The sequence below is a fragment of the Ranitomeya imitator genome, chromosome 5 (assembly GCF_032444005.1).
Source record: "Ranitomeya imitator isolate aRanImi1 chromosome 5, aRanImi1.pri, whole genome shotgun sequence".
NCBI lineage: Eukaryota > Metazoa > Chordata > Amphibia > Anura > Dendrobatidae > Ranitomeya > Ranitomeya imitator.
This window is the reverse complement of record NC_091286.1, coordinates 253689192-253703559: the sequence shown is the minus strand read 5'-3', so window position 1 is coordinate 253703559 and position 14368 is coordinate 253689192. Positions and strand designations below refer to the sequence as shown.

At 41.9% G+C, this 14368-nt stretch overlaps 1 protein-coding gene across 2 annotated transcripts; it reads right to left on the bottom strand.

The window, feature by feature from the left end:
• Window positions 1–456: 456 nt before the first annotated feature.
• Window positions 457–14150, bottom strand: ECHDC1 (ethylmalonyl-CoA decarboxylase 1). 2 transcript variants are annotated; one of them, XM_069726073.1, is made up of 6 exons: window positions 14030–14141; window positions 10316–10531; window positions 5764–5906; window positions 5585–5637; window positions 3882–3962; window positions 457–1253 (listed from the first exon to the last, which is right to left on the bottom strand). In XM_069726073.1, exons 2-6 carry the CDS (start codon window positions 10527–10529, stop codon window positions 851–853), a joined length of 894 nt encoding a protein of 297 aa, XP_069582174.1. In that variant the 5' UTR covers window positions 10530–10531; window positions 14030–14141; the 3' UTR covers window positions 457–850. The 2 variants fall into 2 exon arrangements, with proteins under 2 accessions (XP_069582174.1, XP_069582175.1); XM_069726074.1 differs by lacking the exon at window positions 10316–10531 and having other exon boundaries at window positions 599–1253; window positions 14030–14150.
• Between the last annotated feature and the right edge of the window lie 218 nt (window positions 14151–14368).

Sequence of the window (14368 nt, the reverse complement as noted above, 5' to 3'; positions counted from 1 at the left end):
AATGGCTGCATATGTTGGCATTCCATTACTGTGGAAATAAAACACTTTTCCTCCTATATCACTAAGGCTGGTGAAGGTTAACAATATTATTATATATATGAAAGGTTTAACCTCTTCCATCCATGATATGTTCACGAAATTTCAAAACACCTGTTTTTTTCTCTATGGAATTTCAACAGACTACTGAGTACCTGGATACGTTGTAATATGTTTTGGGAAGATCTATTGACATGAACCTTCTTCCTCTGAGCCTGTGACTTTACACTTTTATCCCATCATCCCATTCCACCCCTCCCATTTTTCTCTCCTTCCTCATTCCCTCCTTCTTCTTCCCTCACTTCCTCACTTTGCATTCTTCTCCTCCTTTAGCTTCCCCTACCACCCTTGCTCTACTTCCCCACCACCACCCTGAAAAATTGTAAAAACTTAGGCTGGATAAACCAATTACACAGTTGATAATAAATACCTTTTTCTTTTATTTCCTTTCGTATTTCTTTTTTTCACAATTATGATGATGTATTCTGTATTCTCTGTATTATATTGTATTGCCAAAATTTGATATTTGATCTATATATAAAGAATAAGATGACATAAAATCTCCTGTAGGGGTAATGTCCAAATAACTTGATCCATTTATTGTAAATTTATGTATAAATAATCTTTTAAGCATTTTACACATATATATTTACAGTAGGTCATATGTCAATGATTTTTGTATTAGAAAAATGTCAATTCATCCAAAAAAGCAAAATGATTTTATCACAAAATGAAGTATAAATATTTGCACTTGATAGGAAATATGTGCAGTACACGGTGGATTGTAACCGCACTCTATGCTGGACTTTGTGCATTAATTGGTTTTGAATACTTTTGACAATGCCTGTAAATGAACGGGTCCACCCCACAATGTTCCAAATATGTCTTTTTCCTTCCTCAGTGCATCCTCAAGTAAGTGTTCTCTGCCAGAGACAACGAGGCTTTTAATTGCTCTGATTACATTGGCTGGTCCTTTAGTATATGGCCGTATCCATGTCTGGGCTTCTTCCAACGCTCTGTCTGCAGTAGAAGATAATATGTCATCAGCCAGCCCGATGCTTAGAGCATATTCAGGGTGAATCCTGAGAGCACCACTTAATAATTTAAGGGCTTGTCTACTTCCAACAAGCTGAATTAATCTTGATGCTCCTCCCCAGCCTGGAATTATTCCCATATGCTTATGGACAAATTGTATTTCACTCCCTTCAGTCATCAACCTGCAAAATGGAAAATACAAAACAAAAATTCTTTATTGGCCTCACACACCTCATCAACAAAAAAATAAATAAAGTTGTAGCTCAATATATTAAATATATTCATGCCAAAAGTGCATTATTTATTTTAAAAAGAGATTATACTGTGCTCAAAGTAAAGGAACATAAAATATATTAATAATCGAGATCACTGCATCCGTAGAAACCCATACTATGACTTTATCAGCATTTATCTTAAAAATAGAATACTGTGCTCAAAGTAAAGGAACATAAAATATATTCATAATCAAGATCACTACATCCGTAGAAACCCATACTATAACTTTATTAGATTAAGGAGAGTTACTATCCAACAAACACATATAGGCACCATATTGGTTTACCAGGAGAGGGACAAATAATGTGCATATTGAGGATCTATTCCACTGACTAAATAAGCGCAAAAAGGTTATACAGTGGGGGAAATAAGTATTTGATCTCTTGCTGATTTGTAAGTTTGCCCACTGACAAACACATGAACAGTCTATAATTTTAAGAGTAGGTTAATTTTAACACTGAGATATAGAATATCAAAAATAAACTCCAGAAAATCACATTGTATAAATTATATAAATTTATTTGCATTTTGCAGTGAGAAACAAATATTTGATCCCTACCAACCATTAAGAGTTTTGGCTCCTACAGACCAGTTAGACGCTTCTAATCAACAAGTTACCTGCGCTTAAAATCTAGCCTTAAAATTGTAGACTGTTCATGTCTTTGTCACTGGGCAAACTTACAAAATCAGCAAGGGATCAAATATTTATTTCCTTCACTGAATTGTATGAAAAAAAAAGTATTTGCAGTAGTGCAAAGGTGATTCCTAAATTTAAAGTAGTAGTGCAACATGGTGTTCTATCCACATGAGGTGCAAAGAGGGAAACAATTGGGATTCATTAAACATTTTGCATTGCTTGCCTTCTATAACCTTGTGTTTTCATCTGTCTATTGCTGACTGTAAAATGAGTTAAAGGGCATCTGTCAGTGAGATCAACCCTTTTAAGCCGTCTATATGGGCATGTAGGTCATAGGAAGCTGAATATAAAGAGACCCAGTTATCTGTGATCCGATGTCTTATTCCACAGATATCCATGTTTGATCTATATGTAAATGAGCTGTTAAGATCTATGGGCGGGACAGTGACTGACTGGAGTAGCGTTTCTGGAGTGGCGCACGCCACAAGGGAGATGTTCTGAATTGATTATTCAGTGGCAATGTGTATACATTCCCTAAATAGGCCGGAGAAGCAAGGTATGAAAACATTTTCTTAGCCCCATTCCATATGAAAAATAATGGGAAATAATATTGTACATTCTAAGGTGAACTGGTTCTACCCTTGTAAATGATAAAATACTAACTCACACACCGATATATAGCTTAAATGACATTGAAAGAAGCAGGGCAAATCAATTTCAGGCTCATGAGCATGAGTGCCTAATTATCTGAGCGCCTGATGATTTTGACACACTTTTTGCTCCATTAACCAAAATTAACTCTTGGTGTCAATGTATAATGGCTCATGTATTGGCTGCCTTGACAAAAATACTCTACGAAGAACAAATAGAACGTTATTTGGGCAGCCACAATCAAGAAAAACCAAAGCTTCACTTATAGGTGACTGGCAACAAATCATATCATTAAGATTCAGGATTATATGAACTAAACAGGCAATTTGCAAATCACGTTGCATGCCGGCATAACAGAGAGGTGGGTTTGCAATTTTGGGTGGACCAGCCACTGAACAATAGCATGTGCAATATAAGCTGGAAAGAGAGAGATAGTTAATCCAGCACCTGTAGTGCTGATAGAATATTGATAAACAGAACCATCTGTTCAAAAAGAATGGATGGCAAGTTACAAATCATGCGAATTGGGACAGTTTATGGATATACTAGATTTTTTTGCACACCAAAAGCGGCTTTACCTTGTGTTGAAAGAAGGCAGCAAGACTATGCCTATCTACGGGTTTTATATGAAAGATGAAAGGACAAGTAAGCATTAAAAACAAATGCTATTACCCTACAGATATGGGGTTAATCTGAAGGGTAATAACATTCTGAAGCTGTGAGGCACTGCTGAGCTGGCTGTCAGTCAGTACTGGGGCGTGGCTACAGCAGCCGCTCATTGTATACTGATCGGAGACCGCAGCTGCATAGGCAGCACCTCTATGACTGAAAGCTGGAGGCTGCTGGGAGGATACCATTAACCGGCAGATTAACCCCATATCTACAGGTTAACAGCGTTTAGGTTCAATTAAAAGAAACTATCCTTACAATATTAATCACAACATATACAAGTCTAAAGAGGGGTTCTTTGCTTTTAGTTATGGCGTAAATAGCAGAGTTGGAGCAAATTATTCAGTTCATCCCAATCCATCGGCTATGACAGTGGTCTGTGGCAGCAGACTGCAGTGGGAAAATCGCCTCTTACCTGACTGCGGTTTGACATCGCCCCAAGTTGACTAATCAAAAGAGCAATGGCGGATGTCGTTCCCTTCCAAAGACCAGTGTTGTGGCCAGTGGACCGGGCCATGCAAATTGATTCGCACCAACACAGTAAATAGAGCAATATATAGCTTTAAGATGAACATACCTGAAATCACATGCTGTACTCATCTCCGCTCCTCCCCCAATTGCTTTTCCTTGAACTAAGGCTACACTAATGATTGGCAACCTGAAATGCAATAATCATTATATAAATATGTGAGACACTTTGCACCTGAGCTCAGAGTACGGTACTCACAAGTAGGGATGCAGAACTCTTCTATGTGAGTTTATGTCATGAGAAAAAATGTCCACTGACTTTTACATATGAAAGTGGACACTGGAAATTCTACACGCACGGTATTTACACAGTTATGCTCAAAAGTTTACATACCCCGGCAGAATTTTTGCTTTCTTGGTTTTTTTTCCACAGAATATGAATGATAACACCAAAACGTTTTCTCCACTCATGGTTAGTGGTTGGCTGAAGCTATTTATTGTCAAACTACTGTGTTTTCTCTTTTGAAATCATAATGACAACCCAAAACATCCAAATGACCCTGATCAAATGTTTACATACCCCATTTCTTAATACCGTGTATTGCCCCCTCTAACATCAATGACAGCTTGAAGTCTTTTGTTGTAGTTGTGGATGAGGTTCTTTATTTTCTCAGATGGTAAAGCTGCACACTCTTCTTGGCAAAAAGCCTCCAGTTCCTGTAAATTCCTGGGCTATATGGCATGGACTGCGCGCTAGACATCTCCCCAGAGTGGTCATCAATTTTGTGCAGCAGAAATGCTCTCTTGCTTTGAGCGCCAGCTGCTGGGTGGCGCTCATAGCTCTCCGGGTATGACAACCACAGGAGTCTCCTGCAGACCTCGGGTTGTCATGCGAAGCCATCGACGAACCGTGATCATGTGACACTGCCGGGATAACGTGTACGACACACATCGTGAAGGGGTTAAAAAAAAACTACTTATAAATGTGCTCCTGATGTTTACTGTGTAATGGCTGTGTACCATACTGAAACTGAAAGCTCGGCCCACGAAAAGAGTAAAAGATTTCTCTGATATATTACAAAATTTCTTCTTTTCATGTGTACTATGATTTATGAAATAATAATTAAAACAATGATTACTCATTACGACTACTGTGTAGGGAATTCTCATTTAGAACGTAGCTTTCAGTTTTGCTGACTGGCTAGAGCCACTAAGCTATAGGGCTTTCCTTACAATACACCTCAGTGCTGGATTAACCTCCTAAAGGAACCTTACTTAAAGGGAGTGTGTCAGCAGTGGTATACGGAAGACTGGCGGGAAAAAGATATAAATTCTTGGGGTAATGGTCATGCAGGTTGCATGTCCTAGGAATCATGAGCCCATCCATGCTGCTCTGAGTGATGGCTGCTCTGAGTGACGGCTGCTCTGAGTGACGGCTGCTCTGAGTGACGGCTCTAAAGGTCTCCTTATTAAATGCTAATGCTATCTTCTAGAGCAGAGGCGCGTGGCCAGTGAACAATCAGCATGGAGAGTGACCAGGGCACTACACATTCAGACACCGCCTCCACGGTATCTGAGATTGCAGCATTGGATGTGTTAAAACATAGATTGCAATATTCAGTGCTCTCACCTTCATCTTTATAGCAATGTTAGCAGTGTGCAAGGTCAAAAATGCTGACAGGCTCCCTTCATAGTGTGCACATGGCTCAAGACTGATTCAGCAAAAGGCAAGACATGTATATGCCTCATCACCATAGATGTGCACATTATGACAATTCTACTAAGATGAGACTAATACAAGGAAGAAAGTACCTCTGCAGCCTTGTCAGTGTCTTCTGCATGAACATACACATCATCAGCCCATCCTGTTGATATAGAAAATCATTATGGTTATGAAAAGAACTGAGGCTACTAAAAGAATGAGTATTCTAGTTAAATAAATGAGCACTAACAATAACTTCTCAAAGACAGTTTATTAGTACAGACATTACCTTTGGGCTGGACATGGCATTAACGGCATTCAAGTCTGCACCAGAACAGAATGTGTCCTCCGCACCATAAAGGACGAGCGCTTTCCCTTCATTCCAGCTTTCCAGATCACTAATCCGTTCCTCCAATTCTAACATCATTCTTCCTGAGATACAGAGTGACAGGTTACTAGATTATTCAAATACATCCATTTTGACAAAAAAAAGAAAAAGAAAAAGAGCAGCACAGCCTGATAACAAGAAATCCACATGGAATCACAGACAGAGTTCCTGAGCTCCAAATATATGGTGAGGTGCTCACGTCTGAACCACAAAGGTATTTCAATATGAACATCAAAAAGAAAGAAAAGACGTGGCAACACTCACCAGTCCTGTGAAGCGGATATAAGTCCTTTAATTAAGCATCAGTGAAACCGTCTTCACGGCACGGGGGAGAGGAGAGGAAAGGAGGTGAGCGGGGAGAGGACAACAGCCGTTTCGCGCCCACACCGGGTCCCGTAGAAGCGCCGGTGTGGGTGCGAAACGGCTGTTGTCCTCTCCCCGCTCACCTCCTTTCCTCTCCTCTCCCCCGTGCCGTGAAGACGGTTTCACTGATGCTTAATTAAAGGACTTATATCCGCTTCACATCCATTTTGACAGTGATGGTGATCAATGAGTGGAACAGGCTGCCATGAGCGGTGTGAGTTCTCCAATGGAAGTCTTCAAACAGAGGCTGGACAGACATCTGTCTGAGATGATTTAGTGAATCCTGCACTGAGCAGGGGGTTGGACCAGATGACCCAGGAGGTCCCTTCCAACTCTAACATTCTATGTTTCTATGCCCTGTTGGCACTCCAAAAAAATTGTACAAAAATACTAATGTTGAAAAACATACATAATTCTAAATATACAGCACAATTTCTAGCTATGGCACATTGAAGGCCAGTTAAAGTGGTTTTCTCCGCATCTAGTAAAAAAAAACAACCTTGTGTCCCTTATTCTGTGCTGTTAGAGCTATGTCAGTGGTCAAAGCAGGCCCAGAGTCTACAGAAGTCACAGGAGCCCCTCTCTGTTACCCTTGTAACCCCCGTCAGCAGCCTCCACCACACTTTCCCAAAAGTCCCCTACATTTACCCAGTAGTCACAGCAGGATTCCCTCAGTCCAAATTCCTTCCCCATAGTTTCAGCAGGACTCTGACCAGACCCCTCTCAGATGTCACAGCAAGGCCTCCAATCACCCTTCCAGACATACTCGCCATCCATACATTTCTGCCATTTGCTGGGAAGAAGCTACATGCAAGAGGCCTATTGTGGATTACTTTATGTACTTTATGCACTAGGAACATGCAAGGACAAAGGACTAGGTGCTTCTGCTTTCACAGCTTCCACTAGGGGGATCTGGAACTTGATGTTATAGGAAATGCACTGGGCAACAACATTGAATTCAGGTTTGTCATTCAGTCCCATTGCCACAGGTGTATAAATCCAGCCTCTAACCAGGCACACTAGTGAAAGAACAGCTGTAATAGGGTGACATTGCTGTAACAATCAGTTTGCACATTTTTGCCTGCTTAATATTTCACGATCAATTGTGAATATTAATATTGAAAAGTGCCCGACCATGTAAAATTAATGAGCAAGGTCACCGAAAGTTGAGGCTCCAAACCTCCTCTGACATTAACCTCAGCATTGGGACCTTCATGGAATGAAAGTCATGGAGGAGCAAATGCATGCAAGCCTTACATCACCAAGCACAACGCAATGCAATGGCACTTCTGGAGCAGACAACACACGTTAAGTGGAGTGATAAGTCACACTTATCTATCTGATGGCCGGATCTGGATTTGACAAATGTCAGCAGAACGTTGCCTGCCTGACTGCACTGTGCTAATTAGGGATAAACCCATGGGATTGTTTTGTTTGGCCTAGTTCCAGTGAAGAGAAATCTTAATTCTTCCACATTCCAAGATATTTTGGGTCATTGTACGCGCCCATCTTTGTGGGAACAGTTTGAAGAAGCCCCTTTCCAGTCACAGCATGACTGTGCCCTATTGCACAAAGCAAGGTCCATGGATGGGTGAGTTTGGTGAGGAAAAACATGACTAGTCCACAGGGAGGCCTAATCTCAACCACATCCAACACCTATGGGATGAACAAGACCAGAGATTGCAAACTCGGCCCTCTCATCAAACATCAGTGTCTGACCTCACAAACGTTCTTGTGGCTGAATGGGCAACAATTCCCACAGCCACACTCCAAAATCTTGTAAAAAGCGTTCCCAGAAGAGGGGAAGCTGTTTTAAAGGGAGAACAAACTCCATATTAACCCTTTTATAATCTTTGACGTACATGTACCTCAAAAGTCATGTTCCTACCTTTGATGCGGGCTCATACGCTAAGCCCACATCTCTTCCCGCACATGACGGCTGATTTAATCAGATCTCGCATGCCTTTACCAGCCGCAGCTGTTAACCTGTTAGATCAACTTTGTTAATCGCTGACAGAAGCATTTGAAGGGGGTGAAGGGGTTAATGTCTATGGATTTAGACTAGGAGGCCATAAAAGGTCCTGTAGGTGTCCAAATAGTTACGTCCATAGGCCGGCTTCACACTTGCGAGTTTTACGGACGTAAGAGTGCAGAAACTACGTCCGTAAAACTCGCAAAACATACGGCACAATTATTCTCTATGCCACTGCTCCTATCTGCCATATTAGGGCCCCTTTCCATTTGTGAGGAAAACGGACGAGTGCAATCCGATAAAAAATCGGATTGCACTCGGACCAATGTTAATCAATATGTGACACTTCATTTGCGATTTTTTTCCCAGCCGAAATCGGACTGAGAAAAATCTGTGTCAGCTGAGAAAAAAATCGCAGCATGCTGCGTATTGCTGAGATTCTCGGACGAGACTCGCCAATGCAAGTCAATGGGTGCGAGAAAAAAAACGCACAGCACTCGCACCATGCGAGTGCTGTCCGATTTTTACGCACCCGTGTCCTTAGAAAAGCCGGCAATTCAGCGCAGAGTACAGTAAAATCACACTGACAGGTTAGATGAGAGTAGATATATACACATAGAATAGGTATATATACATATATATATGTCAGGGAGACACCTATATATATATATTTATATTTAATGCAGCGTAAGATAGCTTTAAAGCTGGTAATTCAATTACCGGCTTTTGCTTTCTCCTTCACAAACCCGAGAACAACCAGCAGAGGGCGCCCTCTTATGATCTCGAGCCAGGGAGCTTTCTAGGAAAGTTCCCACGATCTAGGAACAGCCAGCAGAGGGCGCCTCACCGCAAATGCAGGTAAATATAGGTCAATGACCTACTTTACCTTCATTCTCCGGGGTTTTGCAGACATGAGCAAAGTTGCATTAGCAAAGCTCGTGGCTGCAAAATATTTTAACCCCTTCAGATGGATTTACATCGTTGGACTTTACAGATCTGCGGAAGGTAAGGATATTGTTGGTTTATTATGTTTTTTTTGTTACAGAACGAGGGTCTTCAGTGATTGGATTGGGCGTTCAATAAAATATTAAAACAACCTTTGTTTTTATTTCATTAATAATTAATAATGTTTAATATTGTGTTTGTGTATTTTTTTAACCCTTTACTACTATTGGATTAATAATGGATAGGTGTCATAATTGACGCCTCTCCATTATTAATCTGGCTTAATGTCACCTTACAATAGCAAGGTGGCATTAACCCTTCATTACCCCATATCCCACCGCTACACGGGAATGGGAAGAGAGTGGCCAAGTGCCAGAATAGGCGCATCTTCCAGATGTGCCTTTTCTGGGGTGGCTGGGGGCAGGTGTTTTTAGCCAGGGGGGGGCAATAACCATGGACCCTCTCCAGGCTATTAATATCTGCCCTCAGTTACTGGCTTTACTACTCTGGCGGAGAAAATTGTGCGGGAGCCCACGCCAATTTTTTCCGCCATTTAACCCCTTAATTTACTAGCTAGAACGGCCAAATTTTGCATAGACACACTACTGACATTAGTAGTGTGGAATATGCAAAAAAAAATGGTGATATGAGATGGTTTACTGTATGTAAACCAGGTCTCATATCATGTCGGGTTTAGGAAGGAGAAAGCAAAAGCCGGTATTTGAATTACCGGCTTTCTGCTATATCGCGCTGGATGAAATATTAATATATATACATATATGTGTCTACTGACATATATATATATATATATATAGACAGTATATATATATATATATTTTTTTTTTTTTAACACATGGATCCCTTGTATATCCGTATGTCGGTTTTGCATGCCTGCGATAAAAACACGCAGTACGGATGACATACGGATTACATACGGAGGATGCCATGCGCAAAAAACGCTGAAACACCCTGCCTACGGAGGAGCTACAGACCACTATTTTCGGGACTTTTCAGCGTATTACGGCCGTAATATACGGACCGTATTTTCATACGCTGAGTGTGAAGCCGGCCATATAGTGTAGATAGATAAGGGGATAGATATTTCTGAAAAGTGATGTTCATATCTCATTGCAATCACTGACAAGTTACTGAGGTTGATGTGGATAAATATACCTGTAATTGCATTCTTCCTGCATGGATTATTCATGCACAGTTCTGCTATTCCGTCTTCTCCTTTGCGGAGCAGAACAGACCCTCCTGAGTACTGGGCCAGCTTCTTCATTACTTCAGCTTCATTAAAGCCATGGCTGCTATTATATAGACTCCTGTACAGACACCATCTCGCTTCTCTTCTCTTCATCACATATCTGAACATGGGAAGTGCCATGTCTAGAAATAATGGAAGATTTATTGCTCAAAAATGGAAAGGTACCTACATAATGGAAGTCATACGTCATTTTTAAGCAAAAAAACGTTAACCCTGTGTTGCTTAGGCCCTAAACATTAATAATGTGGCAATACCAATTATGTAAGGCTTCTTTCACACTTGCATCGGTACGGGGCCATCACAATGCATTGGCCTGACGTACTGACGTACGTTGTGCAAATTCGGCACAACGTTGGCAGCAGATGCAGTTTTTCAACGCATCCGCTGCCCATTCTAGGTCCCGGGGAGGAGGGGGCGGAGTTTCGGCCGCGCATGCGCAGTCGGCAAATGGCGGATCGGACGTATGAAAAAACGTTACATTGAACGTTTTTTCCGTGGCGACGGTCCGCCAAAACACGACGGATCCAGTGCACGACGGACGCGACGTATGGCCATACGTCGCGATCCGTCGGCAATACAAGTCTATGGGCAAAAAACGCATCCTGCGGGCACATTTGCAGGATCCGTTTTTTCCCCAAAACGAAGCATTGCAACGCATTAAAAAAAACGCAAGTGTGAAAGTAGCCTTAAACATTTTTACGGAGTTTTTTTTATAGAGCATTTCGTATCGGAAATTTTTTTACGTTTTATAATTTTTAGACATTTTTTTGGTCCTTCTGAGGGACTTTGTCTCAATTCTTGTATAATACTCACTGGTATATAGACCTTCCTTCCTTATCTAAATGAAATACAGATCTTATCTGCAGATTGCCAAATTGTGATACTGTGCAGAGAGCACACTGTCATGATTTGATTCTCCAATATTCTTGATACGACTGAGCGGTCAAATGACCACATGTAGATGATTTTCATACTTATAGTCATCATGTGCCATCAAGACTCGTCTTCCTTCCCTCAATTCACTAATATTGAGACAAGCTGACTGAGTGGACATGTGACTGCAAGTATATAAATTACCAATTGCAGGGGGAATAAAAGGGAGTCAGTGCAGTGAGCACACTGTCATGATTCAACACTCTGCAGTAACATAAAGTGACTGCAGCTGTTTGTCCCAATCCGGGACAACCCCTTAATGAAAGATATATTTACAATACATAGCGCAGGCTAGTTGGTGGAGGTAGATACCTGCACTAGTGATGAGCGAATATACTCGTTACTCAAGATTACTCGAGCACGCTCGGGTGTCCGAGTATTTTTTAGTGCTCGGAGATTTAGTTTACCTTGCCGCAGCTGAATGATTTACATCTGTTAGCTAGCATAATTACATGTGGGGATTCCCTAGCAACCAGGCAACCCCCACATGTACTTATGCTGGCTAACAGATGTAAATCATTCAGCTGCGTTGGGTTAAAGTTGGGTTCCAAGTGGGGGTGACAGGTCGAACAACTTCACCTGTCAAAAAAATATTTAACATTAATCTAAATATTGTTGACATTTCTATGTTAAAATAAGGCATCCTAAGGCCAAGATCTTGAACCTTAAGGGTATGTGCACACGCTGTGGAAAACGTTGCGGATCCGCAGCAGTTTCCCATGAGTTTACAGTACAATGTAAACCTATGGGAAACAAAAAACGCTGTGCACATGCTGCGGAAAAAAACGTGCAGAAACGCAGGGGTTTACATTCCGCAGCATGTCACTTCTTTCTGCGGATTCTGCAGCGGTTTTCCAGCTGCTCCAATAGAAAACCGCAGTTGTAAAACCGCAGTGAAAGCCGCAGAAAAACCGCGGTAAATCCGCGATAAATCAGCAGCAGTTTTGCACTGCAGATTTATCAAATCCGCTGCGGAAAAATCCGCAGTGGACCAGAATCCGTGTGCACATACCGAAACCCTTTCACTCCCGAGCCTGTTTTCACCTTCCTGATCAGGCCACATTTTACAACTCTGACCAGTGTCAGCTTATGAGATAATAACTCTGGAACGCTGCAACAGATCACAGTGATTCTGAGATTGTGTTTTTGCTTCACAAAATTATCATAGTGCAATTTGCGGAGTCCACATATAGAGCGCCAGAAGAACAGGACCCCCTTTCAAGTGACCCCATTTTGGAAATTGCACATCTCTAGGAATTTATCTACAGGTGTAGTAATGATTTTGAAGTCATGGATGGTTTCCAGAAACAAGCAGCAGGGGATGTTGCAGAGTGAAAATTGCAAACTGCCGCTGTAGTGACCAGTACGTTATGCCCAGCCCGTGCTTCTGGAGACATGTAGCTGTAATCGGGCTCTCATCACTACAGACATGCCAAACATGTGGGCTCTAAAAGTGGTTTAGGCACAAAGTGGGGCAGAGAAGAGAGGGGGCATTTGGAGTTGGGAGCGCACAATTTGCTGGATTTCTTTTGGAGGCCGCGGAGCATGAACACTTTTCCAAAGCCCTTGTTCTACCAGTAACGTGGAGGCTCCCTATATTTGCGCTAACAGACCACAGATCTGAGTGTGGACTTGGAACATTTTACATAACATTTATGATCACATTTCTCTGACGCTCTACGCTGAACACTTAGATCAGGATTTCCATCTAAATCTCCGAATAACGTGAGTCAGATGAAACCCCCAAGGGAGGTACTCACTATAATGAGGCAGCAGAGTAATGCTGGACTCCGTCTGGCCTCTGTTCAGTGGTGTCCTTCTTTTCAGAGGTGCCCAAAACTGTGGCTGACTGCGCTTTTACGCACACTTAAAAAAACGGACACTGCCGGATCACAGGTCCTATGGCGTCCACAGTGCCTCCATCTGCCTCATTATAGGGAATCTTCCGCCGGGCGTTTTGTCTGAATCACATATTTCAGAGACTTACACGGAACACCGGTGTAAGCGCTCAGCTCAGCGCAGAGCACAGGATAGATGTGCGCCGAACCTTACTGCGATCTTTGGGAGGCAGAATGAAAACATCAACAGCATGTGAAGAATTGGTTTTATTTTTTATGCCGTTCCACGTGCAGTATCAATGATATGGCGACTTTATTCCCCGATTACAGCGTTACCAGATTTATATCAGGTTATTACGTTTGGCTGCTGTCACACACTAAAAAACGCAAAAAATGTTTGCATTAGAATATTTTGAGAGCTATAATTTTTTCCATATTTCGGCTGTCAGTCATGTGATGCCTTTTTTTGGCGGGACGAGTTGACATTTTTATTGGCACATAACATTTTTTGATCGCTTTCTATACTGAGGCAGAATGAACAAACACCAGGAATTCAGGAATTGGTTTGTTTTTAGTGTTTTTTATGTCGTTCCGCGTGTGGTAAAATCAATAAGGCGGCTTTATTCTTTGGGTCAGTACGATCACAGCGATACCTCATGTATGTTGTCTTCCTATGTAAAATAGTAAAAACTATTTTAGAGAAAACATCATGAATTTGGCCTCCCTTTATTCTGAGAGCCCTTTATTCTATTCCTCCGCTGACGGAGCGGGATGGCGGCTGGTTTTGTGCAGGACGACGTCACCATTACAATAGGAACAAGCACGTCTGTTGTTACCTCACACACTCACCCACGGCTAATAGATGGACGATTAGTAGGGTCTTTCCGGCGTCCACCGAGTCCTTGGAACATAACACAACCTGACTATGTGGGAGACAGGACCTTCCATGATGTCACAGTCATGTGAGCAGTCATGGGAGGGGGAATGACAATGGCTGCTGTATTCCCCTGCACTGTGCTGTAACTGTACGAATAGAGAGATTATTGCTTCCTGCACCTGCTGGGAGTTGTAGTTCCCTCTTTAATAAAGTTGTAATTCTCCCTCAATGAATAAAAGGTACTGCCCGCAGCTTGTTCCCTTCCTCAGACCTTGGTCTAATGCAGAGATGTCATACCCAACTACACAGAG

Bases quoted from the DNA above. Each gene is read 5' to 3' on its own strand.
- ECHDC1 (XM_069726073.1), bottom strand. From the start codon at position 10,529: ATGGCACTTCCCATGTTCAGATATGTGATGAAGAGAAGAGAAGCGAGA. The intron at 5,907-10,315 runs GTATATTTATCC...TCTGTATCTCAG, and splicing joins CAGGAAGAATGCAATTACAG to GAAGAATGATGTTAGAATTG. The intron at 1,254-3,881 runs GTATGTTCATCT...TCCATTTTGCAG, and splicing joins AGTACAGCATGTGATTTCAG to GTTGATGACTGAAGGGAGTG.